Here is a 16,928-nt window from a genome sequence, read left to right on the forward strand (position 1 = left end):
AGAAACATAACATTCTCTTTATTATATAAATATATAATATTCATATTTCCCAGGCTACGTGGCAAAGGATCTCTCAGCTTCTCTCTAAAACAGACAGCTCTTACGTTGTTTTCTATCACTTGTAGAAGAAAATCCTAGAAACTCCCTAATGTAGAGGACAATGGTCCCATATGTTCGTGCTTCTTCCCACCTCTCCATTGTCACCTCCTGATTCTTCAGTGTTCCATTCACAGTGTCAGGATGAGAAGGTTTTCAGGTGGAGAAGGAGGAAAAGCATTCCAGACGGGTATTCTGCATGCAAAGACCCAAAGGGATTAAGGAGTGTGGCACGTTTAGGGAATTCTAAATGTCTTGGTATTTCTGAAGTCTATAATGTGAGTGAGACTAGACGGCTGGGTCTTCCAGTCTAGCGTTCATTTCCTTCAGTTTCGACAGAGACAAGGTTAGAGAAATATTTCTCTACCCTGAGATAAACAAAGTACAAGTGAGATGGGTTTTGCAACTGACAGCTTCTTAACAGAGGTAGGGGTGGTGGAGAACGTGGCCCTGAGAAAGCCCACGTTCTGTCTAAGCCGGGTAGCCTGTCCTCAGCTCCACTGACTGGTGTGGGGAAGGGGGTCCAATGCTGTGGGATTTCCCACATTTTCAAGAAGATCCCCAAATCTGGATTTTTAGGAGAATTCTGCTCCCTATGCAACATCTATTCATTCATTCAATACTATGTGTTGTTCTAAGCCTGAGGGCAAGGCTGAGAACAAAGCAGACAGAAGTTCCTACATTTGGGGTGCTTCATGTCTGATAGGGGAGACAATTTTAAAACTAAGTAAATTATTAAATATATTAGATGGTAATAAGTGTTACAAAGAAAAGTAATGTAGGGGAGGTGGCTGAGAAGGACTGGAGATGTGTTACAATTTTAAATAACGTGGTTGGGGAAGACTTAACCAAGAAGGTGACATGGAAGAGCTCAGGTGTCACATAACTGATTCACTCATTCAATACGTTCAATGGCATTTATTGAGCACTTACTATGTGTGAGGCATGATTCTAGGTACTGGGGATAGACTGATGATGAGACAAAGTTCTTTCTTCCATGGAGATTGTATTTTTGCTGGGGAGACAGATAATAAACAAGAAATCAAGCAGGATAATGTCCATTAGTGATTCTTTGCAACAAAGGAAATAAACCAAGATAATGTGTTGCAGAGAGGTGGTGGAGAAGTGGCTAGGTGGGACAGAGAATTTGGCGAAGGCCGCTCTAAGTGACAATGGGTGGAATGAAGGGAGCCTGCTTTGCAAAGGTCTGGGGAAAGGCATTCAAAGCCAAGGGAACAGCAAGGGCAAAAGCCGTGAGGTGATAACAAGCTAGGTCATGGTGCTGAGCATCAGGGGTGATGCCTTGGTTCATGGAACAGAACAAAGCACATTCAGGAGGGAAAACCATGGCCAAGGTCAGGCCCAGGCAAAACTGTGAAACAGAAAATGTTCTCAGTGACTTCCTCTTTCTTCTCTCTAGACACCCCTTCCTCCTCTACAGATCCTTCCTTGGCCTCATTTAATCCCCAAGCTCTTTCTCTTTCAAACTTCCTCTCAGAAAAAGATGTGACAGCTTGTACATACTAAAAAATGATAAGGCTAAAAAGCTATTATTCCTCCTAAGGGTATTTATACTTCAACTATAATGGTTTAATTATGAAATTTGATTTAATTATGAAATTATGAATTTGATCAGCTGTTTGGGTGTTGGAGTATTTGATTGTTGTGGGAGTATATTAATTTCCTATGGATGCGGTAACAGATTACTGCAAATTTAGTGGCCTAAAACAACACAAATTTATTATCTTAGAGTTCTGGAGATCAGAAGTCCAAAATGAGTTGGCAGGGCTATGATCTTTTTGGAAGCTTTGGGGGAGAATCTGTTTTCCTTTTCCAGATCCAAGAAGCTGCCCATGTTCTTTACCCTGGGGCCCTGTGTCACTTCAACCTCTGCTTCAATTGTCCCATCTCCGTCTCTGACTGACTTTCCTGCCTCCCTCTCCTAAGAACCCTGTGATTACATTGAGCCCACTTGGATAATCCAGGCTATACCCCCATCTCAAGATCCTTCACTTACTCACACCAGCAAAGCCCCTTCTGCCATATCAGGCAACATATTCTCAGGTTCCAGGGAATGAGATGGGGACATCTTTGGGGGCCATTATTCTATCTACCACAGGGAGTGATATTCTGGAGTCTGTGAAATTAGTCCACCAGATAGCGCCCTACTTCCGGGTTGTTTCTGCTCCTTATTTTTGTTGGAATTGTGGGAATGAAATGGTTCTGTAGTCTTTCTGAAGGGCAGCTGCTCAAGACAACTGAGTAATTTTCCTTAGTCCAAGTTGGTAAAGCCAGATAAGATGGAATCTCATTGCCCTTGTATTCCTGAACACATTGTTAATCCATAAGGTTAATTTGAATGGTAGCTTCTGGAATGGGGTTTCTAACACTCTGCAGTTTCTGACCTCTCTGGAATTTGAATAGCAAAGGTCTACTGAAGCAGAAATAGTAGGGGGTCTGAGTCAAGGACCTAAAAGAATGGACATTACCGTTTACCAGAGAGGCTCCATGATGTAATGAGTGCTACATGTGGAGCCCAATGAGTTGTTTTTGCTTCCTGCTGTTTGAGGGAGCAGTCCTGTTCCTGAACTTCCCAGCAGAGGGGTCTTTGAGCCCTATGGATTAACCTATGGTCTCTCTGAACTGCTTTGTTTCCCGTCTCTCAAAGACTGGCACCTTGGGGGAAATGAGGCAGATCAGTATTTTAATTAGCACCTGTGTTTCATAAGCCAAACTCTGTCATCAGTTCCTCCTTAGAAGGGCTTGCTGTTTGGATTTTTCCCATACGTAGCTTTGACCCATTACCATTTCCTCCTTCAAATTTCTTTCTCAGCTACTTGCTGCATTAGGATCTTTTCTATACTAATCTTTCCTATTCTACTTACTGAGTTAGATTCTTTTCTTTTGATGGTCAAGTTTCCAAAGGTTCGTGTCTTATTGATTTAGCAGGTGTAAGTTCACTTCCACCATCCCCTGTCTACTTCTGTAGTTTCAGATGTGTCTACACCATGGTCAATAATTGTTGATAAACAAAAAAGATGAATTTAGCAGGTGCTCATGTTTGCTATAATTCCCTAAACAATGGTTTACAAAGATTTAAAAATTATGTTGACTTTAATTTTCATTGTTACATTGCATTAAATCAAAGTTAGACTTTGGAAGAATTTGAGTTCTTCTACACTTAATTATTCAAAAAATATTTTTGAGGGGGATTTATGTTGTTGACTTTAAATGAACATTATCTGAATTGGAACAGCAGGCAGAACAGTTCAGTGAGAGCCTGAATCAAGGAACTGAAAGGATGGCTCTGGCAGGAGAGAGTCTTAGGCTCCAGTTTGGCGCTGTCTCTACCACCTGTGTGATCTTATGAGTAAGTCAGGCAGCCCTGCCAAGCCTCGGTTTCCTCCTCTGTTAAATTGGGATTTTAAGAGTGGGATTCTTTCATAAGGTTGTGAGAAATAACCTGTTGTAAGTCAAGGGCTTAATACATAGCAGGCAGGCAATCAATACTTGTTGAATAAACATCTCATGGTCAGAGTTCTTTTAATTTTAGCTATGATGTCGAGGGTCTATAGACATAGAATTCAAAGTACTTAGTTATGGGCTCTTATAGTTGGATAACACGAGACCAATATATCTATGCAAGGGCAGCGTGGGTCCTATTTGTTTCAACTCATCAGAGATAAAAAGGTCTCTGCCATGCGTCAGGCTGCTGCTGAGCTGTGCCCTAGGTGTCACAAAAAGTTCTAAGTATACATCTGTCAGGTGTGGAATAAAATATTTAAAACCGTTGTTTTCTTTTTTAAAATTTATTTATTTTCCTTGTTTTCTTGGCTGCGTCGGGTCTTATTTGCGGTACACGGGATCTTCGTTGAGGTGTGCGGGATCTCTTGTCGCGGCGCTCGGGCTTTTCTCTAGTTGTGGAGTGCGGATTTATCTTTCTACTTGTGGCGCGAGGGCTCCAGGGCGCATGGGCTCTTTCGTTGAGGAGTGCGAGCTCAGCAGTTGTGGTGCTGGGGCTTCGTTGCCCCGCGGCATGCGGGATCTTAGTTCCCCTCTTAGTTCCCCGGGACCAGGGATTGTCCCCTGCATTGGAAGGCGGATTCTTTACCGCTGGACCACCAGGGAAGGCCCCTAAAACCATGGTTTAAAACTGAAACAAATACTATGGTTGCTTGCCAGTAACAAGGGTCATGGGTTTGCTAAGCCAGTGTAACAAATTCTGGAAGAAAGTGTCCCCAAAGACCTTCTCACTAGAACTGAAATTAAGAGTGTCTGAATTTCTGCCTTTAAAAAGCGACTCTGGAGCCATCTGTAAGGAGCAGAGCAGCAACAGGCTGCACGCAAGAATCTTATCTCCTAGATTCCTTCTGGACCTCCCCGACGTCAGCACCGGCTGTTTACCATTTCAACTCCCTGAATCCCTACATTTTAAGAATTTGGACCTTTGTGGGAATTCCCTGGCCGTCCAATGGTTAGGACTCTGCGCTTGCACTGCGGAGGGCCGGGGGGTTCAATCCCTGGTGGGAGAACTAAGATCCCGCCAGCCGGGTCGCAACAAAACAAGAATTTGGAGCTCTGAAGGAGAGCCCAACTGTTTCTCTTCCACAAGATGTAGCAACTACCAGGAGGGGATGAAGGATCACTAGACCTTTGCTCTACCACTCCACTGGGGGGAAAGCTCTGACTTACACATATCCTTCATCAGCCTGGACCCCTTCCACCTGGCCTCGGTTCGGGGTTGGCTCTTAAGAGCCCCCGGGACCTCACCGTTCTTGCCCTTTTTTAAGTCAACTATGGCCCCCTTCCCAAGTCGCTGCTTCTTGGCCGGCCCCACCCCAGTGCCTGTAACCGCCTGCTACAGGGCCACCCGGGCTCTCATTTGGGGGAAAGTGGGTCATCCAGCAATGGCAATACAAACCCAATTGACTCATCCAGAGACTAACAGAAGGACACGGAGCGCGCGAGCAAGGCGCCGCTACCCGGGTCCCTCCCGGCGCTACCTCGCTGCCCCGCCCCACAGCCTGCAGGGGGCGGGCAGGAAGGCTGGTCCCGGGCTCCGCCCCCCGGCCTCGCGCCGGCGAGCGGAAGTGACGCACGGCCGAAGCCGTTTCCGGCGGGCCGAAACTAGGAAGAAACTTGGAGCCGCCGAGGCGTCCGGCCCCCTGTGTCCGGTGCTCCCGTGGCCCGGGCCGCACCGAGCTGTCGGGAGCCCAGGCCATGGGGCAGCCCGGGCCGTCCGCAGTGTGAGGCGTGGGGCCTCCCGCGGGCTCCTCGGACGGGCCAAGGGCGGGCAGGCGGGAGGCGTCGTTGCAGCTGCGGTCCCGGCCGCCGCCGCCCTCCCGGGCTCCCGGCATCATGAACATAGACGTGGAGTTCCACATCCGGCACAACTACCCCTGGAGCAAGCTGCCGGCCAACGTGAGGCAGGTATGGAACCTGGGGCCGGGGTCCCGCCCCGCCGTCACCTGCTCGCCGAGCCCGCGGGGCCGGGGCTGGCGCCTCTGGGCTGACTCCCGGCCTTCCCCCGCCCAGGGTCTTGAGATAACCTACCCGCAGCCCCCGGGTGAGGAGGGGACGGTCCTGGGGCCACAGGGGCAGGACGGGGCCGTTTCGAAATGGGATGGAATGGTGTCCAGTGGGCTCGCTTGGCGCCTTCGCACGCAGACTCCCTTCAGCCGGGCACTGGGCTAGGCACCTTCGAAACAAATTTAAAACACGGCTCTTGACCTCCAGAACTGCGGGATGGTGGGAAAGGGACGGGAAACAAATGAATCCGTTACAGGCTGATAGCAGCTCACACGAACCTGCATGATAGTATATGCGAGCGCGCAGAGGAGGGCGTCAGAAAGCGTCCAGGGAGTGTCAGGACGTTGTGTAGGGGAGGCATTTAAATTGGGCCTTAAAGGACGAATAAGAGATAGATAGTTAAGAGGGATTCAAGATTTTCCAGCGAGAGGGAAAGTCATTTTAAGAAGCTTGGACGAGTGAAAGCGTGCTTTGAGAGTAGTGAGGGACCTCCTCCATCACCGGAATCCGGAGGTGTAAATGTATTGGTGTGTTTGGCTGTGCGGCTTGGTGAGTGCGTGGGGAGTGGTAGCGGTCAGGGCCGGATTTTGAAGGGCTTTCGGACTTTGTTTTGTTGGACTTCAGTCTGTCAACAAGATGGGTTTATTAGAGATGTTGCAACAAGAGAGCGAGGTATGTGGAGGTTTTTGTCCGAGAGGTAGTTCTCAAATGCTTGAGTGTTATTTTTACTCAGTTGTTTTACAGATATTTATTGAACACCTACTATGTGCTGTGCCTTGTTTTAGGTGCGGGTCATTTGCAACAGTCAACACGGGAAAGCCCTGTCTTCATGGAGCTTACGTTTTAGTAAAGAAAGACAGTTAACAAATAAATGAATAAATACATAATATGGTGGGCGGTGGTAAAGATTATGAAGGAGTGATATGTGCTGTATAGAAGGCACTGTTTCTCTCTGGTCATAGATTAACCTTCAAGTTCCTGCCATGTTGCTTGGTTGAGAGTGAAATTCTGTTTTCCATTGGTGCTGGACACTGGCATATTTGGAAAGATTGGGTTGGTGGTGGTGATGGTATAAGGATTATTACTTTGCCTCCTCTCCCAGCTTGGAGTCTTAGTTCCAGGAAATGAATAATTTAAGGTTCTGGCGGTGCGTCGTGTGGCAGAGAAAACACTTTCACTTCAAGATACCAAAAACACAAGAAAGTGGAAAAGTAAATTTAAGGAACTCAGAATTCTTGGGTGGCAGTGGCTGCCCATGTGACGTTAATCTTGAATGGGAAGAAGAAAGCTCTAAACCTGAAAGACTAAGTTTCTCTTGTTAAGCTGGAATGAGGGCTTTGATGGACACTTTTTGTTTTTAGGGTTTTGTGGCATATGGCAAGACAGCTGGAAGAACCAACAATTCTTTGTTGCCATGTTTTCTCTACTCTTCCTTTCACAAAAATAAATGTAACATAATAGAAGAAAGATGGATGATTCAATTATGTCCAACAGAAATAATTGATCTTAATTAGTATTGGGAAAAGCCTTTTTTTTTGAATTTTATTTTATTTATTTTTTTATACAGCAGGTTCTTATTAGTTATCTATTTTGTACATACGGCAAAAGCCTTTCCAAACCTTAGTCATGACTATTAAAAATCTCAGAACAGTGTTATACTTAAGTACAAGCATGACATTAAATTAAAACTTTTTTTGGTGAGATCACTTACAAGAATTGGTGTTTTAGCTTAGGATAAGCTTCCGCTTGTAGAAGGTGTTGCAAAACCCATCTGTACAAGTTACTTCATGGATTTTCTCTAGCCTTGCTCTTTTTCCCTAGGTCTACCTTGGATTAGTACATTAGCTTTCTGTCTGGTGTCTAGCACTCAGAAAAGTACCCTCCTATCCATTCTTCATACTGTACTGTGGTGAGGTTTCTAAATTGCAAACCCAGTCCTATTTCTATTTGTCTCCATAGAGTACATGTTGCTTCTTTTTGAATTGAGGTGTTAACTCCTCTAGAAAGGTTTTCCTGACCTATCTCTGGAGTAGTTGACCCTCAGGTGTGCTGCCCCAGCACTGTATTTCTCACCCATAGCACTTACCCCACTGTGTTATATTTTCTGGTTACAGTACTTGTTTTTGCTTTTGTATTTTGAGCACCTATCTCGTAGTTGGCTTTTAGTAAATACTTTTGCAGTGAATGAGTGATAGTATCAGTCTGAGATTTTTTTCCAGGAGCTAAAGCTTAGTCAGTTTAAAAGTGGGGAGTAGCCCTTGTGTGGAAAGAATTTGGTTTTTGGTGTTACAGGTACTAAGTACTTTGATAAGAGTTTCTGGTGAGTTTTGATGAGTTTAATTTGAAAGTGACTCATATTTCCCAGTTTTGAAAGCTGGTGGAAGGTGATTCAGATTTTTTTTAATGTGTTTTTTTAAAAAATGTGTTTGAAAAAATAGTTTTTATATAAATGAGATGAAAATTTTTTACATCGTGTGAGCTATACTAGACTTTCAGAAATACATTAAAAAGTTATGGATCAGGCCGTTATTTCAGGATCTTTCTATAGTTTACCAGTATTCATTGTTCAAAACAATTCATAGTTGTTTTATTTGAAGGGAAATTTTATGATGAGGTTCCAAGGAGGGTCAATGAAAAAAAACTATTGTGTATTTTGGGGGAGGTGGTGCACATTGGGGTTTGTAGGAGCAAAAGCTTTAGAAAGAATTCTTTATGCTTTTAGCATCATCTGATGCACAGTGGGTGTTTTACAGCCAGTTTCTATGTCACTCCGTCTGTTTTAGTTCCTTTTATCTGCAGCCCAGCTTCATTTGTCAGACCTGGTGGGAATTTCTGCAGGGTCTGCACTGTCTCCCAGTAAAATGACCTTTCTTTCGTTGCCTCCTGTAGTGGCAGCAGTGTTTTAAAATGTGGATGGTGGGAAATTGGGGTGGGCGTGGAAGAGAAGCCAAAGAATCTTTGTGAACAAAGCAATTATATTTTACATACGAGGGTAGTGAAGAATAAAATCAGCTGTTAATGCAGTTTTTAGTTATTTGTGTGTATGCACATGTATTGATCAGGACCAGTCATTACTTAATGACTAGCGCAAAGACTTAGATGTTTAGTAGATACTGTATTCTCTAATTAGCTTATAAATAACGGGGACCTTATATTTTGTGTAAGTGGCTTGATTTACACTTTTTATCCTGGAGTTACTGGGAAGAGTTTTAAAGGGAGAAAACGGTTGTAAGTTAGAATAAATTAAGGGACTTATTTTGAAACAGAAGAGTAAATCCTCAAGTTTGGAAGTTGCTAAGATTTTAGCAAATTGTCTGCTGTGTGAGTGAGTGTGTGTGTTCTCTGTTCCTTGAGAAAGAGACTTTTATTTGGCAGTAGAGCTAGAGGAGATCCTTTAAAAGTTTTACAGAAAGCCTAATATTTTGAATCCCCTAAATATCTTCAATACTGGCCCTGGTTTTGGTGCCACATAAAAGATAGGAGAGCAGTCTCTCTACAATGAACTTTACTCTTGATTTCTTGTAATGTTAAAATGGATGAAAATAATGTCAGCACATAACATTTCAGCAGTAGTGTGGGTTATGGTTCAACCTGTGATAAATCAATTAATCTAGATGCAGGAAGAAAGATTTTGTTTTCTCACGTTATGTCCCTTTTTTCTTAAAATGCTACCCACCAGTAGTTCCAGTTTTGTTCCAGTTTATTTAGATGTGAGTTTCATCTGTTTTGTGAAGATGGCCTTAAGTGAAAGTATGTGCATGGACATTTACCTTGGCTTTCAGAAACCTATGGGTGAGAAGTATAATAACTGAGTCCTCTGTTCCTTCTGTCATTAATCTCTTAAGATGTCTTATTTTATAGTGTGTTGGAAAGATCATAGCTAGTAATTAGAAGGGGGATAGCAGTCACATATTAAATTAAGTTTATGGTCTCACATTGAATATCATGTTAACTATAATCAGACAAACTTATTCTTTACTTTCATGAGAACCCAATTTTGAACTTAAAACACTAAATTCACAGCTAGAAAGCATTTTGCTCACTAAAAAATATATCGGAAATTCTAAAATTGTCTAAGTGTTTTCTAATGAGGCCATAAGATGACGTTTTTAAGAAATAATCGTATTTAGAGGTACATTTTAAGTGTACATTCTCCAGGAATCTTAATTTTTAATAATCATAGCCCTCAACTGTAAGTAGTCATCAGACGGGGATCTGTCCTTAGTGGCCATTCTTAAATTTAAATAAATGTAGGTTCAAGAATCCATCCATCCACACAAATTGGAGATGGTCGAGAAGGAAATCTTTTGGTGATGGCCATTCTGACCGCTGTGAGATGATATCTCATTGTAGTTTTGATTTGCATTTCTCTAATGATTAATGATGTTGATCATTCTTTCATGTATTTGTTGGCAATCTGTATATCTTCTTTGGAGAAATGTCTACTTAGGTCTTCTGCACATTTTTAGATTGGGTTGTTTGTTTTTTTGATACTGAGCTGCATGAGCTGCTTGTAAATTTTAGAGGTTAATCCTTTGTCAGTTGCTTCATTTGCAAATATTTTCTCCCTTTCTGAGGGTTGTCTTTTGGTCTTGTTTATGGTTTCCTTTGCTGTGCAAAAGCTTTTAAGTTTCATTAGGTCCCATTTGTTTATTTTTGTTTTTATTTCCATTTCTCTAGGAGCTGGGTCAAAAAGGATCTTGCTGTGCTTTATGTCATAGAGTGTTCTGCCTATGTTTTCCTCTAAGAGTTTGATAGTGTCTGGCCTTACACTTAGGTCTTTAATCCATTTTGAGTTTATTTTTGTGTATGGTGTCAGGGAGTGTTCTAATTTCATACTTTTACATGTACCTGTCCAATTTTCCCAGCACCACTTATTGAAGAGGCTGTCTTTTCTCCACTGTATATGCTTGCCTCCTTTATCAAAGATAAGGTGACCATATGTGCGTGGGCTTATCTCTGGGCTTTCTATCCTGTTCCGTTGATCTATATTTCTGTTTTTGTGCCAGTACCAAACTGTCTTGATTACTGTAGCTTTGTAATATAGTCTGAAGTCAGGGAGCCTGATTCCTCCAGCTCCATTTTTCGTTCTCAAGATTGCTTTGGCTATTCGGGGTCTTTTGTGTTTCCATACAAATTGTGAAATTTTTTGTTCTAGTTCTGTGAAAAATTCCAGTGGTAGTTTGATAGGGATTGCATCAAAAAAGTCTACAAACAATAAATGCTGGAGAGGGTGTGGAGAAAAGGGAACCCTCTTGCACTGTTGGTGGGAATGTAAATTGATACAGCCACTGTGGAGAACAGTATGGAGGTTCCTTAAAAAACTAAAAATAGAACTACCATATGACCCAGCAATCCCACTACTGGGCATATACCCTGAGAAAACCATAATTCAAAAAGAGTCATGTAGCACAATGTTCATTGCAGCTCTATTTACAATAACCAGGACATGGAAGCAACCTAAGCGTCCATCAACAGATGAATGGATAAAGAAGATGTGGCACATATATGCAATGGACTATTACTCAGCCATAAAAAGAAACGAAACTGAGTTATTTGTAGTGAGGTGGATGGACCTAGAGTCTGTCATACAGAGTGAAGTAAGTCAGAAAGAGAAAAACAAATACCGTATGCTAACACATATATATGGAACTGAAAAAAAAAATGGTCATGAAGAACCTAGGGGCAAGACGGGAATAAAGACACAGACCTACTAGAGAATGGACTTGAGGATACAGGGAGGGGGAAGGGTAAGCCTGGACAAAGTGAGAGAGTGGCATGGGCATATATACACTACCAAATGTAAAATAGATAGCTAGTGGGAAGCAGCCGCATAGCACAGGGAGATCAGCTAGGTGCTTTGTGACCACCTAGAGGGGTGGGATGGGGAGGGAGACGCAAGAGGGAAGAGATATGGGGACATATGTATATGTATAACTGATTTACTTTGTTACAAAGCAGAAACTCACACACCATTGTAAAGCAATTATGCTCCAATAAAGATGTTTAAAAAAAAAAGGAAATCTTTATTAGTAGAACTTAGTTTTTTGTTAACTTAAGTGAAGTTATGCTCTCAGACTGCTCTTTTATTTGATATTCAATACTTCAGATAATTTCAGTAAGTCCTTTTAGAAAGGGAGACTGAAGATAAACACATTGAATTTTTGCTCTAATACCATAGCAGGAAAGTTTGTATGATAAAATTTAAGAAAATCTTTACTCAGTTCTGGAAATTAGAGATTCCAGGATAAAATTAGGGGGCATGGTATTGAAATTTTATGGGGTAAAAGTACTGTTGTTTAGTTTAGAAACTATTTTAAATCTATTTGAAACTTTTTTTAGAGTCTTGGAAATTCACAGAGAGAATATGAGAAGCAGGTTGTCCTGTACAGTATCCGCAATCAGTTACGATACAGAAATAACTTAGGTAAGTAGAGACATTTTTACATTGAGGTAGAAATGACTGTTGCTGAATTACATTTTCATAAATCTCTCCTATCTTTTCATTATATATTTCATGGTACTGAAATTTTTCCATGTACAGCCTTTAATAATTCTGTAATGACCCATCACACCTAACAATAATTTGCATTAGCAAGTAGATTTTTCTTTCTAATTCCAATGAAAATTATTTTTTAGAATACTGTTTATAGATTCATTTTACCTATAGAATATTAATTTTGATTCAGTTGTCCTCTTTTTAGTTTACTGAGAAAATATGCCAGAAAAGAAGTACATTCCTTCTTAATGATTTTTGACTTTGAGTTTTGTTTTGGTCTCTATAAATTTTCCAAATAATATAACTTTAATGAAGACTTTTTCTATAATAATTGGAACAAATTTTAAACATAATTGGCTCCATTTTTTTTAAAAAACTTTTTTAAAAAAATTATTTATTTATTTATTTATTTTTGGCTGTGTTGGGTCTTCGTTTCTGTGCGAGGGCTTTCTCTAGTTGCGGCAAGTGGGGGCCACTCTTCATCGCGGTGCGCGGGCCTCTCACTATCGCGGCCTCTCTTGTTGCGGAGCACAGGCTCCAGACGCGCAGGCTCAGTAGCTGTGGCTCACGGGCCTAGTTGCTCCGAGGCATGTGGGATCTTCCCAGACCAGGGCTCGAACCCGTGTCCCCTGCATTGGCAGGCAGATTCTCAACCACTGCGCCACCAGGGAAGCCCTAAATGTTCGCTTTTTATTTGTCAGATTACTTTGATTATTCTGTTGCCCTGCTAGTCTTCCCTCCCATTTGTTACTCTTATTTTAAGCGTAGTATTTCAGAGATAGGTTTTCTATGAAAACGTATTCCATGGAAGTCAGAGGTTTTTTTACATTTAAAACACAGAAAACAGCAAATAATTTTTAAAAATAGACTTGATTTCATAGAAAACTGCCATTCAGATTGGCTGTCTTGTAAAGTATCATAGGGATTGGATGGATTATAGCTTATGGTTTTTGGGGGAGACATCTCATGCTCACTTTCTTTGCTTTTTGATTTGTTAAGAATTATTTCTCTACTTTTCTGTCCCATTATACATTTTACTTATGTACTCTGAAGTCTGTTTCTTGTGGTGTAATTGTTTCTTTGTTCCAACTTAGATTGTTTTATTTGTTCTCTTCCAATTTACATACTTTTCTTTTTAATTAATATTAGTTTGTAAAGTGTTTCTCCTTGCATTTATAATTATATGTAAGTGTAAGATCTGAAAAACAACTGGAGAATTTCCCTTTCTTTCCCAGTTAAACATGTCAAGAAAGATGAACGCAAGTACTATGAGGAACTGTTAAAGTACAGTCGAGATCATCTCATGCTGTACCCTTACCATTTATCAGATATCATGGTAAAGGGCCTGAGGATAACACCATTTTTATATTATACTGGGATTATGGAGGTGAGTTTACAGTGTACGTGAATCTTCAGGGATGGGATGGGACTTCATGTCGGGGACGCTTTGTGAATGATGACCAGCACTCAGCCACAGTGGACATTGTTTCTGAGTTTATAGTGTAAAAAAGACGGTTGCTTACAAGTTAACTGTTGTAGCCACACTTGTGCAAGTAGTTGTCCTTATCAGTGTTTTCTCAGTGGGAAAGTATCTATCTTTATTCTGTGTTCTTGAAGATGTTGTTGACCCTTTGTACTGTTGTAGCATTGATCAGTCATTTATGTTAGCACAGTTTGTATAAAATTTATTGCTTTTAATACACGGTTGAAAATGTGGCTGACGGAATTGAACATTAAGCTCAGAGAAGCTTAATATATTTGGCTGTTTTCTAACTGTAGGAAGAATAAATGATGATATAGACCCAACATTATATAATGCATGTTTCAGAAGAATAGAATTGTATTAGTAGTCCTGGTTGCGGATCTTTCTGTGATTACTGACTTTTAGATGTTAGCCTTTTTCCAAAGGCAGTTTTTAGGCCTGTGTTGAATAGCTTTAAATAGTAGTTATATACTGTTTTTAAGAGAGCTTTATGTAAAGATTGGCAGTATTTATCTAGTATTCATTTGCTGTTAATTCTGTTTGAGTGCTGCTGTTCTGGGCTCACCAGCCACTTGAAGAGCAGAGGGCAGCCTAGGACTGAAGGAGTTGGGCGCCTGCAGTAGCAGTGAGGTTAGCTCCCTTTAGGACGTGGCTGCCTTCACAGGAGCTCCCTTTGCCTGTCTCCTTAAGCCCCTTCTTCACAGGTACTTCTGTAGTCCCATGTCTCCTGTGTCCCTGTTTTGGAGGAAATACAAAGTAAAGCTTGAGGCCTGGCCGCCCAGGTTTCTGTCAGTCCCTTTCCCTAGAACCAAGGTAGCATGATGAAGGTGGCAGCTAAGCAGTGCGTAGAATAGTTTTGTTGCTGTCTCTCTGATTATTTTTCTGGTGTTGTCCACAGGTTTGGGGGAGATAATAGAGTGAGGTTTTGTCCCATTTACCAGCTTTCAGTTGCATCCATGTGCTTGCTGTTCTCTGGTTTCTGTTTTTATACCATTGGGTATAACTCCTGGGTTAAAAATGGGTATTATCCCCACAGTAAACAGCTGGTTTATTACTGGAGAAACAGATGAGGGTTGCAAGAAGCTGGATACTGAGTTTGACTCTGTTGCTGGTTGGGATTTGGAGGAGCAAAGGCTGCTGAGCGGTTAAGGTCTTTGTCGGCAGTGCTTGTCTTGGACGCTTGTTGATGGAGCTATGACACACTGTTGGGCCTTCTCTCGGGATTCTCTCTAATCCTAGGGTAGGAGTCTAGGATTAGGTATGAAGTGTGGAGAGCCTGGAACCCTGAACTCTGAGAGGGTATTCCTTGCATAGCTTACACAGGGCAGAGGTTACTGGGCAACTGTCTGGGCTTCATAGAGCGCTCTGAGGAACCCAGACCTGAAAGCCTGACCTTCATTTGCTAGGTTGGGACCTCGTGGTACATGCCACACTGTGACATGCATGCTCCAGGTTGCCAGGCTCTGATCTCAGTGCTTCCTGTGACAAGGACATTTTGCGTTTAACATTTACGTTTTTTTCTTTTTAAAAGGACATTATGAACAGTGAGAAAAGTTATGATTCATTGCCCAATTTCACTGCTGCTGACTGTAAGTATTTAATTATGCTGAACGAGGCAGCGTTTAGAGTGTCTTTGTGCATGCGTGCTCTTGTCTTTCAGTATTGTGCTTTTAACCTGAAAGACTCGAAAGATGAGAACAGCAAGCAACATTATTGATAGGAATTTTATCAGGTGATACAAGTCAAGTATAAGATTTAGTCTAAACGTCTAAGAGGAATATTTTGGAGTGGTAGAATCAGAAAAATGGGACTAGTCTCTGTATTTCTAGAGAATGAAGTACTTTCTGATACTTGGGCTGTGGTGTATACCAAATGAGGAAAGAAAATTTGTGCACAGTATTTTTGCAGCATGATATATGGTTGTTACTAACATAATTTGCTGGTGTTTTATTATGCTTATTTTAATGAAGTGTATATTTGAAATGTGACATAGTTCTGCTGTGTTAAGAAGAAACTTTCGCTGAGAAGTACATTTTGACTTCCTGGAATTGGGAGGACTTCTGCTTTTTAAAAATTTTCTCAGTTAGCATTGTCAAAAGTGTCAGCTTGAATTCACCTCTCCCAGTTGCTTGTCTTTTATACTTTGTTTGAAGAATTCTTTTTAATTTGATATTGATCATCTGTCAGTAATCAAAAGAGGAATGAAAGTCAAAGGTTTTTTCCTAGTAGGCTTGTGAGTGTACTGACATTTCAAGATGTATTAAATGTTTTTAAAGGAAAGGCTCTTTCTTTTAGGTCTAAGGCTTCTTGGCATAGGAAGGAACCAGTACATTGATCTGATGAATCAGTGTAGGTCATCAAAAGTAAGTTAGTTGTTTCCCTTCCCTTCTAATTTCTTGTCCTCCTTATCACACAATCTGATTAAATTTTTAAGTAGTAGGAATAATGAATTATGATTTCTTTGATCAAATAAAATATGCTTCATACAGAAACAACTCATCAGTATCTCTAGGTTATAGCTTAAGTGATTATTGGATTAAAAATATCTAAGGCATAAGACATTTCATTTATTTTTAAAAATTAACTTTGCTCTGCTCATTCCACTCCCAGGGTTCACTTCATGGGTGAAATCAGTACACATTTTCCAAATGCATTTTCACCTGGGTTTCCTTTGAATTTCTGGATTTAGATCCAGATTTAATGATAGTGTTTGGAAGTAATTTACTTTGAAATAATTTAAGAATGACTTTCTCCATTCAGTGTATCTAGAATACTTCAGATTTTAAAACATGAGAATTTTAAAAGATATTTGTTTAGTCCTCTGGAAACTGTCTTGTTATACTATTATCAATAAAAAAAGAAAGTAGTAGTTTTAGATTGATTGCAAATTCTCAGATGTTTGTACCATTGCAGAAATTTTTCAGACGGAAAACGGCCCGTGATCTTCTACCAGTAAAGCCGGTGGAAATTGCCATAGAGGCATGGTGGGTGGTGCAGGCTGCATATATCACAGAAGATGACATAAAGGTAGATACCTTTAAAAGTTAAACATAGGATTTTTATTTTAAAAATGATTTTATAATTTTTAACTATAGTTACATAACTTTTTTTTAAAAAAGTAACACTAGTTGGTTTTCCTGAAGGAAATTATACTTAAATTCAAAATTGTAAATGATCTTAGTAGGCTAGAATATTGGTAGTTTTCGAAAATACTCTTTAATAATCAGGGAGACTTGACTTGGTTCATGTACAGTCATCTGGGGATTTTACTTACATGTTTCATGTAAAGTGACGTGATGCCACAGCTACCAGCAATAGTAT

The 16,928-nt window shown here is 40.9% G+C and overlaps 1 protein-coding gene across 4 annotated transcripts in view; it reads left to right on the plus strand.

Moving 5' to 3' along the window:
* The first annotated feature begins 5,225 nt into the window (after positions 1-5,225).
* FAM91A1 (family with sequence similarity 91 member A1) overlaps positions 5,226-16,928 on the plus strand; it is a 41,842-nt gene continuing 30,139 nt past the window's right edge. The window contains exons 1-6 of one of the 4 annotated variants that reach the window (XM_061171831.1): positions 5,226-5,526; positions 11,968-12,052; positions 13,360-13,511; positions 15,139-15,196; positions 15,903-15,970; positions 16,521-16,634. In XM_061171831.1, the coding sequence (XP_061027814.1) occupies positions 5,455-5,526; positions 11,968-12,052; positions 13,360-13,511; positions 15,139-15,196; positions 15,903-15,970; positions 16,521-16,634 (549 nt within the window). In that variant the 5' untranslated portion in view covers positions 5,226-5,454. Of the gene's footprint in view, positions 5,527-11,967; positions 12,053-13,359; positions 13,512-15,138; positions 15,197-15,902; positions 15,971-16,520; positions 16,635-16,928 lie in introns of those variants that run through there. The other 3 variants (XM_061171832.1, XM_061171833.1, XM_061171834.1) reach the window with 3 other exon arrangements.

This window comes from Eubalaena glacialis, chromosome 17 (assembly GCF_028564815.1).
Source record: "Eubalaena glacialis isolate mEubGla1 chromosome 17, mEubGla1.1.hap2.+ XY, whole genome shotgun sequence".
In the NCBI taxonomy this organism is placed as follows: Eukaryota; Metazoa; Chordata; class Mammalia; order Artiodactyla; family Balaenidae; genus Eubalaena; species Eubalaena glacialis.